General features: G+C 44.2%; 1 protein-coding gene and 1 long non-coding RNA gene across 2 annotated transcripts; both read right to left on the bottom strand.

Annotated features, from left to right (window-relative positions):
- Positions 1-7,528: 7,528 nt before the first annotated feature.
- Positions 7,529-14,199, bottom strand: LOC134210439 (guanine nucleotide-binding protein subunit beta-1). Its single transcript, XM_062686488.1, has one exon. The coding sequence runs from the start codon at positions 13,086-13,088 to the stop codon at positions 12,066-12,068; it is 1,023 nt and encodes a 340-aa protein (XP_062542472.1). The 5' UTR covers positions 13,089-14,199; the 3' UTR covers positions 7,529-12,065.
- Positions 14,200-14,749: 550 nt separating this feature from the next.
- LOC134210440 (uncharacterized) lies at positions 14,750-16,134 on the bottom strand. The gene is made up of 3 exons (XR_009978827.1): positions 15,275-16,134; positions 15,045-15,212; positions 14,750-14,963 (listed from the first exon to the last, which is right to left on the bottom strand). It is a non-coding gene; the product is annotated as an uncharacterized LOC134210440 (long non-coding RNA).
- Positions 16,135-16,658: the final 524 nt, after the last annotated feature.

Below are 16,658 nucleotides of genomic sequence, written 5' to 3'. Positions count from 1 at the left end.
AGGTCAAAATCAACAGAGATGTATAAAATTTACTCAAAGATCGAAAGTTCAAGTTAAAAACAGGTGCCTAGTAAAATTTCAGCCAAATCGAATCGCTACGAATCGAGGTATCGATCCTCAATCATGATGAAAATGTATGAAAATCATGCTTGTCTTTATACTTATTTCCGGCGGTATATATATATATATATATATATATATATATATATATATATATATATATATATATATATGACTTCATAATAACATTCATTGTAACTAACATTTTGAATGTTTTATTGATGTTATATTAATGCGACGGCACACATGATATGCATTTATTGATGAATATGTGTATGACAAGTTAATTATTACAGTTTTTCCGCAAGAGGATGAAGCCTAAAAAGAGAGTGAAAATTTTTCTTGAAAAAAAATATATTTTGGTCATAACTCTAAAGCCCATAGTCCGATTGAGCCAATTTTCAATACGAAACAATGGAACAGGATTTTGCGTCGAATGCAACTTGTTGCGAGCAAATCAGTTAAGGATAAGTGCCTGAAAAATGAGTGAGATCAGTTTGCGCACACACATACACACACTCGCACACACTGCGGCGAAATGGTGAGTTGACGTTTGGGAAGGAGCGACCTACACAGCCCTGGTCCTCACCAGTTCAAATCTCACGCTTCCACGGGTCTTCCGATGACAATTTTGTACTTGGCTGGTAGTGCAGCCTGGGCAGTGTTGTCCTTCTGACATCAGCTAGAGTGAGGGGGTGCGACCAAGGGGACCATCGTCCTTAACCCCTAATCCCAAGGCGTTAAGCGACCCGTGCCGAGGGGATGCATGGCCGGGGGGTGAACTAATGAGCTAGGCCTTTAACGGAGCCTGTGGGGTACCTGGGCACTCTCCACAGTAATTGTCCACTACCGCGTCATGCTGGGCTCTGGCGTGGTGGACCTCTTTTCCCGAGCAACTCGTGGGATCAAAATGGAAAACCAAATCAATTCTTCAATTAGTTGTAGTAGTAGTGTAGGCGCGGCTACGCCGGTAGAGGTTATAGACGGCCCAGGGCTTGTGAGGGCGATGAACTGCAAACACGATGGGCTTTCGGCCTTCGAGATGGCGACGAAACAGCTGGACGCCATCATCGACTTTGCGTCATCGAAGCATAATATCAGTAAGGACCTCAAGGGGAGCTTGCTGAAACTTCGAAAGTCGATGTTGGACGCCAAGCTGGAGAGGGCGGTCGGGACGGCCAAGTGCAAACCCGTGAAATCCGTGGAGTCGACTGAGGCTCAAGTATTCGCGGGCACGTCGGGGGTGACTGCTCCAACGGAGCAGACACAAAAATGGGGGAGACAGTCTCCAGGGGATGAGCTCCCTGGTGGCCGTTCCAAAACGCGGAGGGTTACTACCCCGAACAAGGGTAGTGGGGCTGGGAAGCTGAACCTCGACCAGGTACTTCCAAAACCGGCGGAGGAAGGACCTGGAAAGGTCCGTCACCCAGGAAAGACGGTGGTTGGGGGTTAGGGGTTACGGCAGACTGAGAGCTCTCAGCATCCCAAGACCAGCGAAATAGAGAGGGATGACGCCTCCTGGACCCTGGGAAAGAACAAGAGGAAACCGAAGACGTCAAGGGCCGAAAAGAAGGGCCAGGCGAATGAGGGTAGCAAGAAGTCTAGGGTAGGCGCAAATCGCTCCAGGGGCGATGCCCTAGTCATCAAGACGAACTCGGACGTCTTGAAGGCGATGAGGAGTGACATCAAGCTCGGTGAGGAACCCTCCCAATTGTTTGATTTGTTTCAGAAAAGCTGCGAACAGCAAGCACCCCATTTTTTTACAAGGGAGAATGCATTTACACACTAACCCAGCACACGTGCATTGTAGTTGCCAAACTACCACACGGAAGTGTGCTGGAGTGTCGGACTCGACCGTACCGGTAATACCGACTAAACTCCCTTGGGCTCCGCCATCGTTTCCCCCAGGAACTACCTCCCAGTACTACTTCTGGGGGATGGCAGTACTTAACGTACTCGCTCATTCTCGCTCACACAGGCACCCGTCCCATGCGAGTCTTACTTGGGTGCTCGCTCTATCGCACCCTCTAACACACCCTACATGCTCTGTCGCACCCTGTGAGTCTGACTTGTATGCTCACCTCTATCATGCCATGTGAGTCTGACTTGTGGCAAACCTCTATCATACCGTGTGAGTCTGACTTGTATGCTCACCCAACCACCTGATATATGCTCATGAACTCCATGCTTGCACTCGCGGGGCACCCAATGGGGGGTTCGAGGCAAGCACCCCATGGGGGGTTCGAGGCAAGCACCCCATGGGGGGTTCGAAGTGCCCGGCGTTTAAGCGTGCTGCAAAATCACAGTGCATGTAACGCAGCTAAACCTGAACCACTGTAATGCAGCCCAGCAACTGCTGTGTCAGACAGTTACTGAATGGGGGACGGATATTGCCATTATAACGGATCCAAAACCGGGTACCAGCGCCTGCCTACGGGCACGAAGGCGGATGCAGCGAGCACGCACAGAAGAGGAGCGTGTTGAACGACGGGTGGTGTTCGTGGCTGCTAAGGAGCCGCTCTGAAGGCTGAGATTAGATCAAGCAAAAAAGCCTGTTTCAAAGGCCTGTATCAAAGTGCCAACGCGAATCCATGGAGTGATGCCTATAGGGTCGTAATGGACAGGACACGTGGGGCGATGGCCCCTACAGAGCGGTCTCCAGAGATGCTGGAGAGGATCATCGCGGGGCTCTTCCCACGTCATGACCCAAGACCCTGGCCTCACTTTGTGGAGCTGCCAGGGGCCAGGGAGGCCGACGTGGGAAGATTAACTGTGGCGGAACTTGCGGGGATTGCATTGTGTGGTAAGGCACCAGGACCGGATGGTATTCCGAACCTGGCCATAAAAGCGGCCATTGCTGAGGCTCCCGAAATGTTCAGATCTGTAATGCAGAGATGCCTAGACGAGGGAGTCTTCCCTGAAGCATGGAAAAGGCAGAGCTTGGTCCTATTGCCAAAGACGGGAAAACCACCGGGGTATCCGTCGGCATATAGACCAATATGCCTGCTTGATACGGCGGAGAAGGTGCTCGAGAAGTTCATCCTCAACAGGTTGTTGATACGCATGGAGGGTGCGGATGGTCTATCGAGTAACCAGTTTGGCTTCCGAAAGGGTAAATCGACCGTAGACGCTATCTTGTCGGTTATCAAATCCGCGGAGACAGCTATCCAACGTAAAAGGAGGGGAGTTCGCTATTGTGCAGTAGTGACTCTCGACGTGAGGAATGCATTCAATAGTGCCTGTTGGGCAGCTATTGCAGATGCGCTCCTGCGTCTTGGAATTCTCGAGTACCTATACTGCCGTTATACGCATAGTTGTCCCATGTTTGCTGGGATTTCCTATGTACATGGGACAGTTATGTGTATAACGGCAGTATACAAGATTGTCGGAAGCTACTTCCAGAATCGAGTACTGGTATACGACACGGAGGCGGGGCGGAAGTGCGTTGACATAACCTCAGGGGTACCGCAAGGTTCCATACTGGGTCCGGTGTTATGGAACGTCATGTACGACGGTGTCTTGAGGTTGAAGTTCCTGGTGGGTGTGGTAATCGTCGGCTTCGCTGACGATATTACGCTGGAGGTCTACGGCGAATCGATCGAAGAGGTGGAGTTGACTGCAGCCCACTCGATCGCAATTGTGGAGGAGAAGATGAGTTCCAGGAAGTTAGAACTGGCTCACCACAAGACTGAGGTGGTTGTTGTTAACAGCCGAAAGTCGGAGCAACAGGCAGTAATAAGGGCAGGCAACGGCGCGGTCACCTTTGAACGCTCCATCTCTCGTAATGATCGACGATAAGCTCACCCCAAGTAACATTTTTAGTTTTATAACGGTATTGAAAACCATTATTTGCTCTACATGACTTCGATAAAACCAGCATAAAACCGAAATGTTACTGGGGACCTTTGGTAGCCATGTCAATTACGCCTGCAAGCGTGCCTCCACAGTGGCATTGTCCCGGATGATATCCAATAGCTCTGCAGTTTATGCCAGCAAACGAAAGCTTCTGGCTAGTGTCGCTCTGTCCATACTGTTAGCTTGGGGCACGGTCCTGCGTATTAACTGCTACAGAACGAAGTTAGAAAGTACGTATAGGCTCATGTACCTAAGAGTGGCGAGCGCGTACCGTACCGTGTCGCACGATGCACTTTGCGTCATCACCGGTATGGTGAATATTGACATCGTTATTGGTGAAGACATAGAGTGCTTCGAAATGCGCGGCACGAGAGGCATCCGTAGGACTGTCAGGTTGGCCTCAATGGTCAAATGGCAGCGTGCTCGGGCATCGCGGAGTTGGCTTCCTACCAAGCGCCCTGCGCTTATGAAGTAGGAACCTATAAGTGAAAGGATAATCGTTGCCAGATTTAGAACACGGGTCCGAAATCTTACTATAATCCAAGGTAATGTGCCAACCGATGCTGCCGATCTGCAAGACAAAGAGAAACAACCAACTCAATGCCGTAGTAGATAGAATTCCGAAGGGTGATATCAAGATCCGTATGGGCGACTTCAATGCGAAGATCGATGAGACCTGGAGTAAGATAGAGGAGCGAAGAGAAGCCAAAGCCGCGATAGAGCGATAAAAACCAGAGGAGCCAATGTCTTAGCCTGTCAGCGATACTCGACTCTGGAGAAGGAAGTAAAACGCTCATGTCGCGTCGACGAGACAAGCGAGCATGGGCGGATTCTCTGCCCGACGAAGGAGAGAGAGTCGCAGCAACCGGGGACTTCAAGCACTTCGAACAACTTTTTCAAGTGCCAGCCAGGCCACCACCACCTCGGCATGATCTGCCTAGGATCCGACGTATAACACGCATCAGTAACGATGCTCCATCACTGCTAGAGATTCAAACAGCCGCCCAAAGCATGGAATCGAATAAAGTCCCAGGGGTCGATCGCATATCAGCCGAGATGCTCAAAGCTGACCCCATGACATCTGCTCAACTACTGCATCGTTTATTTCGTAACATCTGAGACACCGCAAGTTTCCCGGTCGACTGAATGCAAGGTATCCTAGTGAAGGTTCTCAAAAAGGGTGACCTGACTATCGTATGATAACTGGGGAAGCATAATGTTGCTGTGTACCGTTGTTGTTGACCCCTTCCAGTTTCACAGTAGCCGGGCATTTAGTGGAGAATGTTGAAAGTTTCCAATATCTTGGCAGCCATATGGCGTCAGACGGTACCAAGATCGACATATGCGCACGGATCAAGAAAGCAAGGGCTGCCTTTGCTAGTTTAAGAAATATCTGGAAAAACAGGCAGATAAGTGAACGCACCAAAATACGAATTTTCAACTCTAACAACAGATGCCTGCGGTATATAATTCGGACCTGGCGGCCTCACAATTTGATCTCAAACAACGAGCTCCATCGTCGTTGTCACCAAAGGCCGATATCAACAGAAATTCGGGATCGGAAGTGGAGCTGGGTCGGCCACACTCTACGTAGGGGCGGGAACCAAACCTGTAAGCAAGCATTAAACTGGAACCCAGCGGCACATCGCCGCAGAGGCAGACCCAGAGGCCCATGGCGGCGAAGCCTCAATAAAGAGATAAAAGAAGTCGACCAAAATCTAACCTGGCAACAGGTTAAAGCGATAGCTGGACATCGCTCAGGATGGAGATCTTTCAAGTCGGCTCTTTGCACCACCGGAGGTGTACAGGACCCATAAGTAAGTAAGTAAACATTCAGGGGAACAGGAGAAACATCGCACAAGACCGTCCATTATGGAGCACTACAATGCGCCAGAATCCTACCACTACCTAGTTGCAGTATGCCTGCGTTCAGATCTCTCGACGGTGTACAACACGCGTCTAAGTCAAGTTAGCATTTTTGCATTCGTTTATCATGAGGCTAGAGGTGAGCCTCTCAAATAAAGACAAAAAAAATCATGAGGCTAACACGATGATACTTTTATGCCCAGTGAAGTCGAGACAATTTTCAAACCGAAAATTGCCAATACTGGCACTGGGAATCAAACCCAGCCACCCTCAGCATGGTCTTGTTTTGTAGCCGTGTATCTTACCGCACTACTACTACTAATAACACACGAAAGATCTATGAGAAGTTGAATCGTCCCCGTGCAGCACTACGAAGAGCTGAATGGCGATGGGGCAGACAACGAGGGCAGTGTGGCGGCGAATGTCCATGGAATCCAGGGGAAATTGGCTGGCTAAAAAACATTACCAGGGGTAACGGTAAGGTGATTTTCGTGCCTGCTATTCAACACCGCTCTATAGCTTGACTCTAGAGCAAGTAATACGAAGGGCAGGGATTGACACGAGTGGTACGATTTTTACGAAGTCCGTTCAGCTATTTGGTTTCGTCGACAACATAAATATTATGGCACGTAACATTGAGAAGAGAGAGGAAACCTACATCAGACTGAAAAGGGAAGTCTAGCGATTCGGACTAATGATCGACAAGCCGAAGACAAAGTACACGATAGGAGTACGCTCAAGACAGGACAATGCAAGCCACCCACTAAGAATTTGTATCGGTGGTGACAAAATCGTGGTGGTTCAAGAATTCGTGTACATGGGATCACTTGTGACCTCCGATAACGATACCAGCAGAGAAATTCGGAGACGCATCGTGGCAGAAAATCATACACACGTTGGACTCCGTAAAACGCTCCGATCGAATAGAGTTCGCCGCCGTACCAAACTGAATACATATCTACAAAACGCTCATTAGGCCGGTAGTCTTCTACGGACACGCGACATGGACACTACTCGTGGAGGACCAGTGCGCGCTTGGAGTTTTTAAGAGAAAAGTGTTACGTACTATCTATGGCGAAATGCAAATGGAAGACGCTACATGGCGGAGGTAAATGAACCACGAATAGTAACAGCTGTTGGGAGAACAATCCATCGTTCACACCGCGAAAATTGGAAGACTGCAGTGGACCAATCACGTGACCAGCATGAACATTAAGCAATACTGCTCGACACCTAGGGGTAATGACGGTTTTAGAAGGTTTTGTTCTATTATTGGCAGAGGGGTTTTATGACTGACTAGGCTCAAATTTGGCCTAAACATTCTTTGCATATCAAAGAATATTGTGGCCAAATTTCATAAAATTTGGTCGACAAAACCCCTGCCAATAATAGAACAAAACCTGCCGAAGCCGTCTTTCCGCCTATCTCACGTTTCTGTTAACCGGATTTGAGGATTTAAGATAGCTTACGATTACTGGAGCAAGCGAATTTTTTGTCTGTTGTCGACCTGCTAACAAATCAACGGTACAGGATATGCCGCCACCGAATCTTAAGATTCTTTCGACAAAGTTCAAGTCTTATTGGCAAAACTTAACTTCCTAAACTGCCTCTAGTACTCCAAAGTGGCTCTTCAAACTGCTTGTACATATGCAGTTGCGGAAATAAACGGTTCTATGCAGACCAGGCAGCTATAGCCTTTAAGATGCAGTTGTAGGGATGTCATCAAAACACAAAATTTCCAGAACGGTTTCGTTTTTATTTTTGTTCTTATTAATTTATTTTGTTATTCATAATAAGTTAATTGTATTCTATATTTTTATTATTCTGTTACCTTAATGACTAACTTTTTTCCTTTTTTCGATACCTCAAAATGTGTAAAAATGGTGATTACTTGTTCCTTCCTCACTTCTTTTTCTTCTTCATCTTCGCTTGTTCTTGTGTATTTGTTTTTTTTTTTCGATCTCGCCTTCGGTTTGTTCATTCTTGTTGATGCTCTTCATGTTCTCATTTGTTTGTGTGTTTCCGCAAATGTCATTGCGGCTCTTAATTTTTCATTTTTTTCCGTTCGTGCGAATACACCGCTCTAAATTGTCACTAGCTCTTGAATTTTGATGTATAGATTGTTGTGTGGAGATTTGTCCCCCGGTGATGTCGGCGGACGCGAAGCGCGTGGGTATGTGTTTGTGTGAAAGAGTTCTACCTTAAAATGTATGGATTTTGAAGTTTCCAGCATTGTTGAAAGTACACTCACATACAAGTTGATTCGATTGATAGAACGGATGCCTACATTTGAATACAATACTCGTTCGTTCGTTTCGATAGAGATGTTCAAGTTAGTTGGTTCTTCGTTTTCGAATCTTTTTCTACTCCCAAAGATTATTTTCATTAAAAAACGCTTTTAAGAAAATGTTAGATTTTTTGTATGTAATCTTCAATCAGACAGGATGGTGTGAAGTATGGTTGTTTTTTCTTATGAAAATTAAACATTTTAAAATTCAAAAAATACTTTCCTCTGGCCTATCTGTGTACGTGTAGGTATGTTAGTGTGCAATCAGTAGTTCAAGCGATTCTTGTGTGTTTGTGTCTTGTTGGTTTTGGTCGATTTGAAATGTCACACTACGGGATAATTTCCAGTTCGATTTCAAGTGACATTCTCTACGAGCACAATTATTTGCTCGCTTTATCAGTCAATGCTTCAAGAAACACATTTTTCTTCGAACGACGTTTTTTTCAGGCGTCGTCATTCGTTTAAAAGCCTCTAGGAATATTGTTTCAATCAAGTGTTTGAACTTTATTCACAAACTGTCTTATGTTCATTTTCAAACAGTTTTATACTAGATAACTTTAATTTACGCGGTTGTGTGTGTGTGAATCTTTTTGTTTACATTTGTGTTTTATCGAAAAATAGTTGTATAATCGATAATCAAAGATTTGTCTTCGTGTGTATGCGATGTCATTATGTTTTGTACACTGAGAAAAAACGACAACAAATGAAATGATGGAGCAAATTGTTGCATGACATTTGGCGTCCAATCGAAATCGGCATGGACATTTCTCAACAATCATCGAAGCATCAGAGGAAACATTGATGAAGTTGAACATGCGGGAGAACAGTCTTGATAGACTTCGCACGCCGTCAAGGAGTGGTTCCGTTTCGTTTCGCTTCCGGCGAAGTGTACGTGAACCGTTCTGAACCCATTTCCATGGTAACCGAGCTCGATCAATGAGTTCTACGATGACAACAGAAAGCTTTATAATGAGTCAAATTTAAATAGACATTCAATGCAATGTGTCGTAAATAGTTGCACGACTTATTGAATGCGCTGACGATTTATTTCATCCTGGAATGCCAGCAGCGCATGCGTACAGATGTAAAAGCGTTACACAATGGCTAATGTGTGTGTATGTGTGTCAAATCGAGCTTCGAATTATCTAGCAACTTATTGACTGATCCAATTGGTGATGTGATGTTTTTGTTGGCAGATGAGTGTACTTGTGTATTCTTGTTCTTCAAATCTATCTTCCTATTTGCTTTTTTTAGTTTGTTTAATTTTCGTCACTTTTTTGTAATATTTTGTTTTGTTCTTGTTTCTTGAAGATACTAGGCAGTGGGTGGCGCTTACTAGATTTTACTCATTGCAGACCGTTCGTGATTCTCTCAGTCAAATGAAATAAATACGCACACACCGAAAGATCATTGGTAGGAATGTCGATCCACAGAGGGCATTGTTCGCTATTAATACGTTTTAATTTCTCTGAATGTTGGTTCTATTGGAATATCGACCGCTGTGGATCAACGCAAATGCACTGTGCGCACGCATACTAAAAATCAAGTACACCGCCATCTACTGGCGAGCACATGGTTTACAACGGCACACTTGTCAGCAAAGTGGAGCACGATGGCACCACATTCTGTGTCAGAGAGCCCTTTCTTCCCACAGCGTGCTGACTAGGGTGAGGTGATGCGCGTGTCGATGCATTCAATTCGGTGTTATTTTCCTTACAAATGGATCGTACATCTGTGTATGTGCGTACGTTTTCAAATGAACTTCAGCCTGATTTTTTCAAACAATCGACATCTCCTCTGTATTACTCATGTCACACTTATCTTTCCTATATGTGTTTGTATTTGTGTATTCAATGAATTATTCTGCTATGAGGAAACTTAAACAGAATGCACAATTTGTGATGTTTCTTATTATGTTCAACCGTTTCTGATCATGATTAATGTTCCTCGAAAATGATCTTACACGTGTATAAGATTTTATTTTTAGTTTATAGGCATTTCTATTTCACCGTTTTTTGCATCGTACTGTTCTTGATATATGACCATACTTCTATTGTTTTCCTTTTGTGTGATTTTGGTTGACTCATTCGCGACTGCGTGAAATAAGTATTGGGCACAAGTTCTAACAAAATTGCACAATAGCGAATAATAATGCCGTCACCCAATATTGACTAGCGCAACTAATTTTTTCTTCCTTATTTAGGTAACCATGCGAATGTTTCTTCAACTCGCACTTATAAATAACCACTATCATAAATACGTTGTAAATTAATATGGCTTCGAATGAGGAGAGCATTTAATACCGAAATCGGGAAAATACTTCATCTGTCACAGTAGATACCGAGCAATCGAGATGGCACGGAATATCCTGTCACAACTGGAGCATGTCTACCATAGTAGACTTTTCCAAATGCAAAGATCGCTCGTTTGTGGAGAATCGTTCCAAATGCAGGAGCTCAGTATTCCAAGGAAACCTATGTTTTTCGTCTCGGAAAGTCAAAGTACATGCGTAGGAATATTGCAACCGCTAATATTTCCGTTTAGAAACGCCCCTTAGGAGCTCTTGCACAGTGGAAGGATTGGGCTGACACTTTCGCTTTTTTGCAAACTTCCTTTCGTTCTATAGAAGTTCTTCCTCGCTCAATAGAGGTTGATTGTACAGACTAAATATAAATAAATACAAAGTTGTGTGTATAAATAGATTACTGTTTCATACATGTATGTATATTTTGTGTACAAATAGAAGGAATAATACTTGCTTCGAATAGAAAATCTAATAGAGCTGAAAAGCAGCCACTTAAACAATAGTCGAATGTAATATATGATAAAAGAAAATAAAAATCAATGATGTCAGTGCTTATGCATTCATACCAGAAACGCTTAGGAGGTATTTGAAATGAAAATTATTTCGGCCAAATCTTTGTTGCATTTGTTTAAATCGGCTTCATGAATAGACTTGGATGTTTGCTTTCTGAACTGGTCGATGCTAAGTCATATCTGATTTGATGAAACAATTTTGATATCTTAAAAGTTTTAAATTTAACTTATTATTCATTTAACATCAAAGTCTGATTTCACATCATCGATACATCATCGAAGGTAACGAAATCAGCACTGTCTGATATTCTCACTTTGTTATACAATCATCATTATGATTGATTTCTAAATATTTGAATTTTTCGAGCATTTTGAAATTTGTTTACTTTAAACTGCTGTGGTAGTAAAATCTTTCTTAGAACTATTTCAAGTGTTCGATTTCCTCTATCTTCTGCGCATATTAAAACCAGCTGACATCATTGATCCCTAAGTTTGTGCGTGCAGCCATCTCCGATTCCAGAGGTGGTCTACTGCATAATAAAATATAATTTTAAAAAATCTCTCTCTTTTTCGGAGGAGTTTGGGTAAAAGATTCCTCGGCAGTCTAATATTCGTCCTACATTGACAATAGAATGGCTCTAAGATAAATTTAAACTCAACTGCAAAGTATATATACGACTTAAAAGCAAGCAATAAAATAGTTTTTGGCTTCTTTGTCAATAGTTCATGTAAAAATGCATTCTCAGAAAAGAAGTAGAGTGGAAAAGCTCCGAAACTATTCCTCCTAACAGTTAATAAATAAATAATTGCGCGTAAATATTTGAAAACTATCACAACAATCATATGTTTGCTTTCTACCGTAAAATGTTTTGTGCTAAATCTTCTCTGTTTTGTTTTAAAAACCTAGAAACAGAATATAAAAAAACATAACAGACTAAATCGATTTTGAGAACCTCTCCGAAAAATGCACTTTTTTGTTGCCTAAAATTAATCTTTTGAATCCGGTTCCAACCATATTGTCTCTAAAGTTCTCGAGATGAGTTTGTGTTTATGCTTCCGTGAAATGCGTTTGACTGATTTCTGTTCAAAATAATTTAGTTTGTAATGTATGGTTGTGGGTGTTTGCTTTTGTGTGAGTGCTGCTCGCATACGTTCGTCTCCTTCATCCATCCTAACGCACTTAGTTCCAGACGCGCAGGAAAGAATCCCAGGACCCGGTCGCAACGGCCATTCCGTTCTCGGTGACTCCTAAGCATGATACGCGATTGTCATGACCAGCCAGGATACCCGCCCGTTCCGCCTTCATCGTGTCCCACACGTTGCAGTTGAAGTCGTCGTAGCCGGCCAGCAGTAGCCGACCGGATTTGGAGAATGCCACCGAGGTGATACCGCAGATGATGTTGTCGTGCGAATACATGGCCAATTCCTGATCGGCACGGATGTCGAACAGCCGGCAGGTGGCGTCATCCGAACCGGTGGCAAATGCGTGCCCATTCGGGAAGAAGGTAACGGCGTTGATATCGCTCTCGTGTCCAGGGAAGGTCTGTTTGCACTGACCTTCGCGGATGTCCCACAATTTGGCCGAGGCGTCGCACGCCCCGGATACAAACACACGGCACTGCGGAGAAAGGGAAAGCGCCATAACGTCGCCAGTATGCCCCAGGAACGATGTACACTGCTGACCGGTCTCAATATCCCACAATCCACACGACATGTCACCAGAACTGGTAACAATCTGGTTGTCATCTAGAAACCGACAACAGGACAAATATCCAGTATGTCCCGGAAGCTCACGTGATACTCGTACATTTCCTTCTCTAGTTTTCAGATTGTAGATCGAACAAATATTGTCCAAGCCACCGCAGGCAACGAAGTTACCAGACGGCGCATACGCACAGGTCATGACCCAGGACGAACGCAACGGGATTGCATGAACCTTGTTCGTCGTATGCGAGTCCCATACGATCAGTTTACCATCTTGCGAAGCGGATACCAAATTGCGCGAGTCACTACCCCAGTGCATGGCGTAGATCTTCGCCAAGTGACCCCTCAAGGTACGTCTGGTTCGCATCTGTATCCTACCGATGGGTTCCAGATTATTCGTCGCCTGAACCAGCGAAGTATCACAGGCTGCCTTCCGAGCATCGCGGATAGCATTCTTAAGCGTTTCCGCCTCCTGTCTAAGCGCTTCCAGCTCATTCATTCTGACGCAGACACAAGAGGGAGGGTTTCGCAACTACTGAACACTATCGTTTACTCCTTTTTCCGTCGAGCAATATTTTCGCAAATTAATAAACTATCCCGAACGAAAAGCTTATGGACAAATAGGGGTGCTGACTTTCTCTCCTCTTCTTGTTCTTCTTCCGTCCGGACAGATCCGCTTTTCCCGTACACACTTTATTCTGGTGCCACAGTCACAGAAAGAGAGAGGAAAAAAATTCAACACCGATTTATCGATTATCTGCAGTTTTCAATTGTTGGGACTTTCGCACAATCTCCTCTTTGGGGCAGATATCGTCAAACTCTTCACGGCTGCCACCACTAGTCCCAGAAGGCTTCAACTCCAATCACTAATCCTAAATCGGGTCCTTCCGTGGCGTATCGTCGTTTTACTGCACTTTTCCGTCCGAATAAATTGGTTTCTAACTCTGCATTTCACTAAAATGTTTCACCATCTTTCAGATCCTCCATATTACTTCACATATAAAAATCCAATATCCACCTTTTGAACCGTAGAGATTTTGCAGTCTGCCTCTCTCTCTCCGACTCTCGTTCGTTCAACAATTTGATGACACACACTCACTCTCCGGCGATCCGATCCGATTGGGAGGGTAATACGCGGAACAAACCCGAGCCCACCGCAAATCACTGTGTGCACTCTCACTACCAATCTTCTTTTGATCTCACCGCTCTCTCACTCTCGACGGTGACGACGGGTCGATTTGGCGAATGGCTTTTCCACTTTTTCCTTCACTGGCCTAATGATGATGGATTTTGATGATTGCTTGCCAGGCCCTGCCTATCGGGAGCAGATCCCGACTCGGAAAATCCAGCTTTTCTGCACTACTGGACCAGCTTGGTGCGGAATTCTACCATAATCGTACGCTCGGAAGCTCCCTCTGCCGTTTACTCACTGGCTCGTTATCAATCAACGCACATTATTCACCGAAAAATCCGTATTCAATCTGCCCCGCCGAGACGATTTATCACACTCTTCTGGATTAAAAAACGAAACAGAATGTATGGGTCGCTCCCTAGTAGCGAATGAAGGGTGGTCTCGCGCTGGAAGCATTAACTACTATGCTCCCTACTTCGGATCGGTGTTTCTGATTCGGCCGTACTCTCACGGAATAGGGATTTTTCTTGCGCGCTGGTAACAGGGCGAGATTCGGGACATTTTGGTTCCGAGTCACTCACTCTGTAGCTTTGGGACATTTCCTGATGCATGCCAGAAGGGGCACCTGACAGAGATGGAACATGTTTTGATAACGTTTGCAAGTACTCACTCTCACAATGAGCTCGGTTCCAGCTGTCAGGTGTCAGTTCCAATTGGAAACGGAGCGCTTGAATGGGATATTTTTTGAACGGCCTGTTGGAAAAAAAATATGGGAAGACGGACGTTTGCTACGGTCTTCTAAATATCATACATAAATGCTGTCCAATGAGAGCTTGAAGTAGCTCGAAGTTTCTCCCTGTCCTGCTCATGCCGTAGGATTACGTGAAGTGTAGAAGATTTTATTTTGAAATTCTGAATATATTCCTTGGTGATGATTTTCGAAGATGGGGCTGTAAATTCAATCTGGGTTGGAATATCCTCGGCATGTCTCATATCCTGGAAATGAATGGGCGAAACCCCGATTGTTACTATAAACTCATTTCGGTTTATAACTATAAACACAGTATTAAAGAAACAGAAGTTCGGTAAACAACAACCTTAACAACAACTTCCTACATAAATATTTGGTGCCCCTGAAAAGGGCCATTTGTTTATGTTGGCTTGAAGCCTTTTGAAGTGATGTACGCCGTGGTCCCGATGAATGTTAAAGGCTGTATCAATCAATGCACTGTTGGGCTGAATCTGTAGAAAAAGAAGAAAAGAACAAAACAGAAAGAATGTTTCATATTTAATACATTATGATCCAAATATAAATTTAGTTACCAAATACTCAAGCTTCATTTTCAGGATGAATTTTCTATTTTTGCTACGGACTGTACGGCTGATGTCAATGATTGGTCATTCAGGTTGAAATCAAACATTTTAGCAGATGAGCTAGCGGAACAACGACGATCAGTGACGTTAATCCACTTCACTGGGATGGCATTGGTTCTACAATAAAATAACATAACTGATGAAGAGAACTATGTTTAATTCTAAATCATTAGTTTTACCTCGGGACATCGCAAGAATCGTCAAAATAGGCCGGCGGTAGGAGAAGTACGTGCAGTATCTCCTGCATTCCACACTTTCCACGTTCCTTGTGGACGTTAGATCGAGACATGTGCCACCCAGAGTAGTCGCTATAGTTGGATCCGAAGCACAATCCAGATAGAGAAACTGCTTCATGAACCAGATGAAATCTCTGTAGGTTCTTAGATTAGTAGGTGCTGGGATTAAAGATGATATTCGATTGAAAATTTACTCAACTGTTAGCAATTTTCATATTTATTTGAATACGGCGTTGTTCTGTTGCTCTCAAGCAATTATGAATTGCACTTTGAAGAAAATTCGCCTCAGAAGTTTGGCTCCCATGTAATATGATGGTTATGATAAGAACCTGTAAGATCTGACCTGCCATGAAACGCCATTACTTGTCCGTGATTCATAACAAAACTGTCATCCTTGTAATTACGACTACTATGTCGATTTTTGCCGTTCATTCCCGTAGCAATCGTTCAGGAAATGTTAACCGATTATTTCTAGTTTCATCCTGAGAGTTACATCATAATTTCATAGAGAGAACCTTACAGAACCAATTTGTTTTCCACAATACGCCTATCCAATCACAAGCAGCAACAAAGCTTATGGTTTGTACTTTAAAAAATATTCGTCTCGGCTCAATCTTCTCTCGTGTGAAATTATTATTCTGAAAAGAAACCATTTGTTTTCAGTAATGCACCTTCCCAATCACATGCAGCGACAAAACCGAAGCAGAATCTAGAGAAAATTTCATTTCATTGCTACTAACCCCAATGTCAGCTACTCGATAAGTTACCGCTAAAACGCGATAGACACCATCCATGCGAATCAATTTTCGCAGCATCCCCCTCCGAAGAGATGCGCTGCTGCCACGCCAAGCGATTATAATTTGCACTTTGAAGAAGTAAAAGAAGAAGAAGAAGAAGGGCCCCTGGTTATGTACGAAAGCACTGGCATCGAACGAACGAAAGGCGGAGCAAGCAAGCCGATGCCAAGCGATTATAGAAAAATATATAACGCTCTTTTAGTGGAATGTATTCAACCGTCTAAGCGATTAGGAAGAAGGAGAAGAAGAATTAGACGAAGAGGCCCTGGTTATGCACGATAGCACTAGCATTGCATGAAAGAAAGACGGGGCAAGCAAGATGATGCCAAGCGATTATAATTTGCACTTTGAATAAGTAAAAGAAGAAGGAGAAGAAGAGGCCCTGGTTATGTACAAAAGCACTGGCATCGAACGAAAGAAAGGCGGAGCAAGCAAGCCGATTCCAATGATACGGCTCCCAAAGGGGCGGGGCCTCGGACTCCATGCAAACGTATTCTGACCAGCCGTAGTCTGGTTTTCTTGGAAAATCG

Source organism: Armigeres subalbatus, chromosome 2 (assembly GCF_024139115.2).
Source record: "Armigeres subalbatus isolate Guangzhou_Male chromosome 2, GZ_Asu_2, whole genome shotgun sequence".
NCBI lineage: Eukaryota > Metazoa > Arthropoda > Insecta > Diptera > Culicidae > Armigeres > Armigeres subalbatus.
This window is presented reverse-complemented; position numbering and strand designations above follow the sequence as displayed.

What these genes read in the sequence shown, in the direction of transcription:
- LOC134210439 (XM_062686488.1), bottom strand. Translation starts at nt 13,088, where the DNA reads ATGAATGAGCTGGAAGCGCTTAGACAGGAGGCGGAAACGCTTAAGAAT.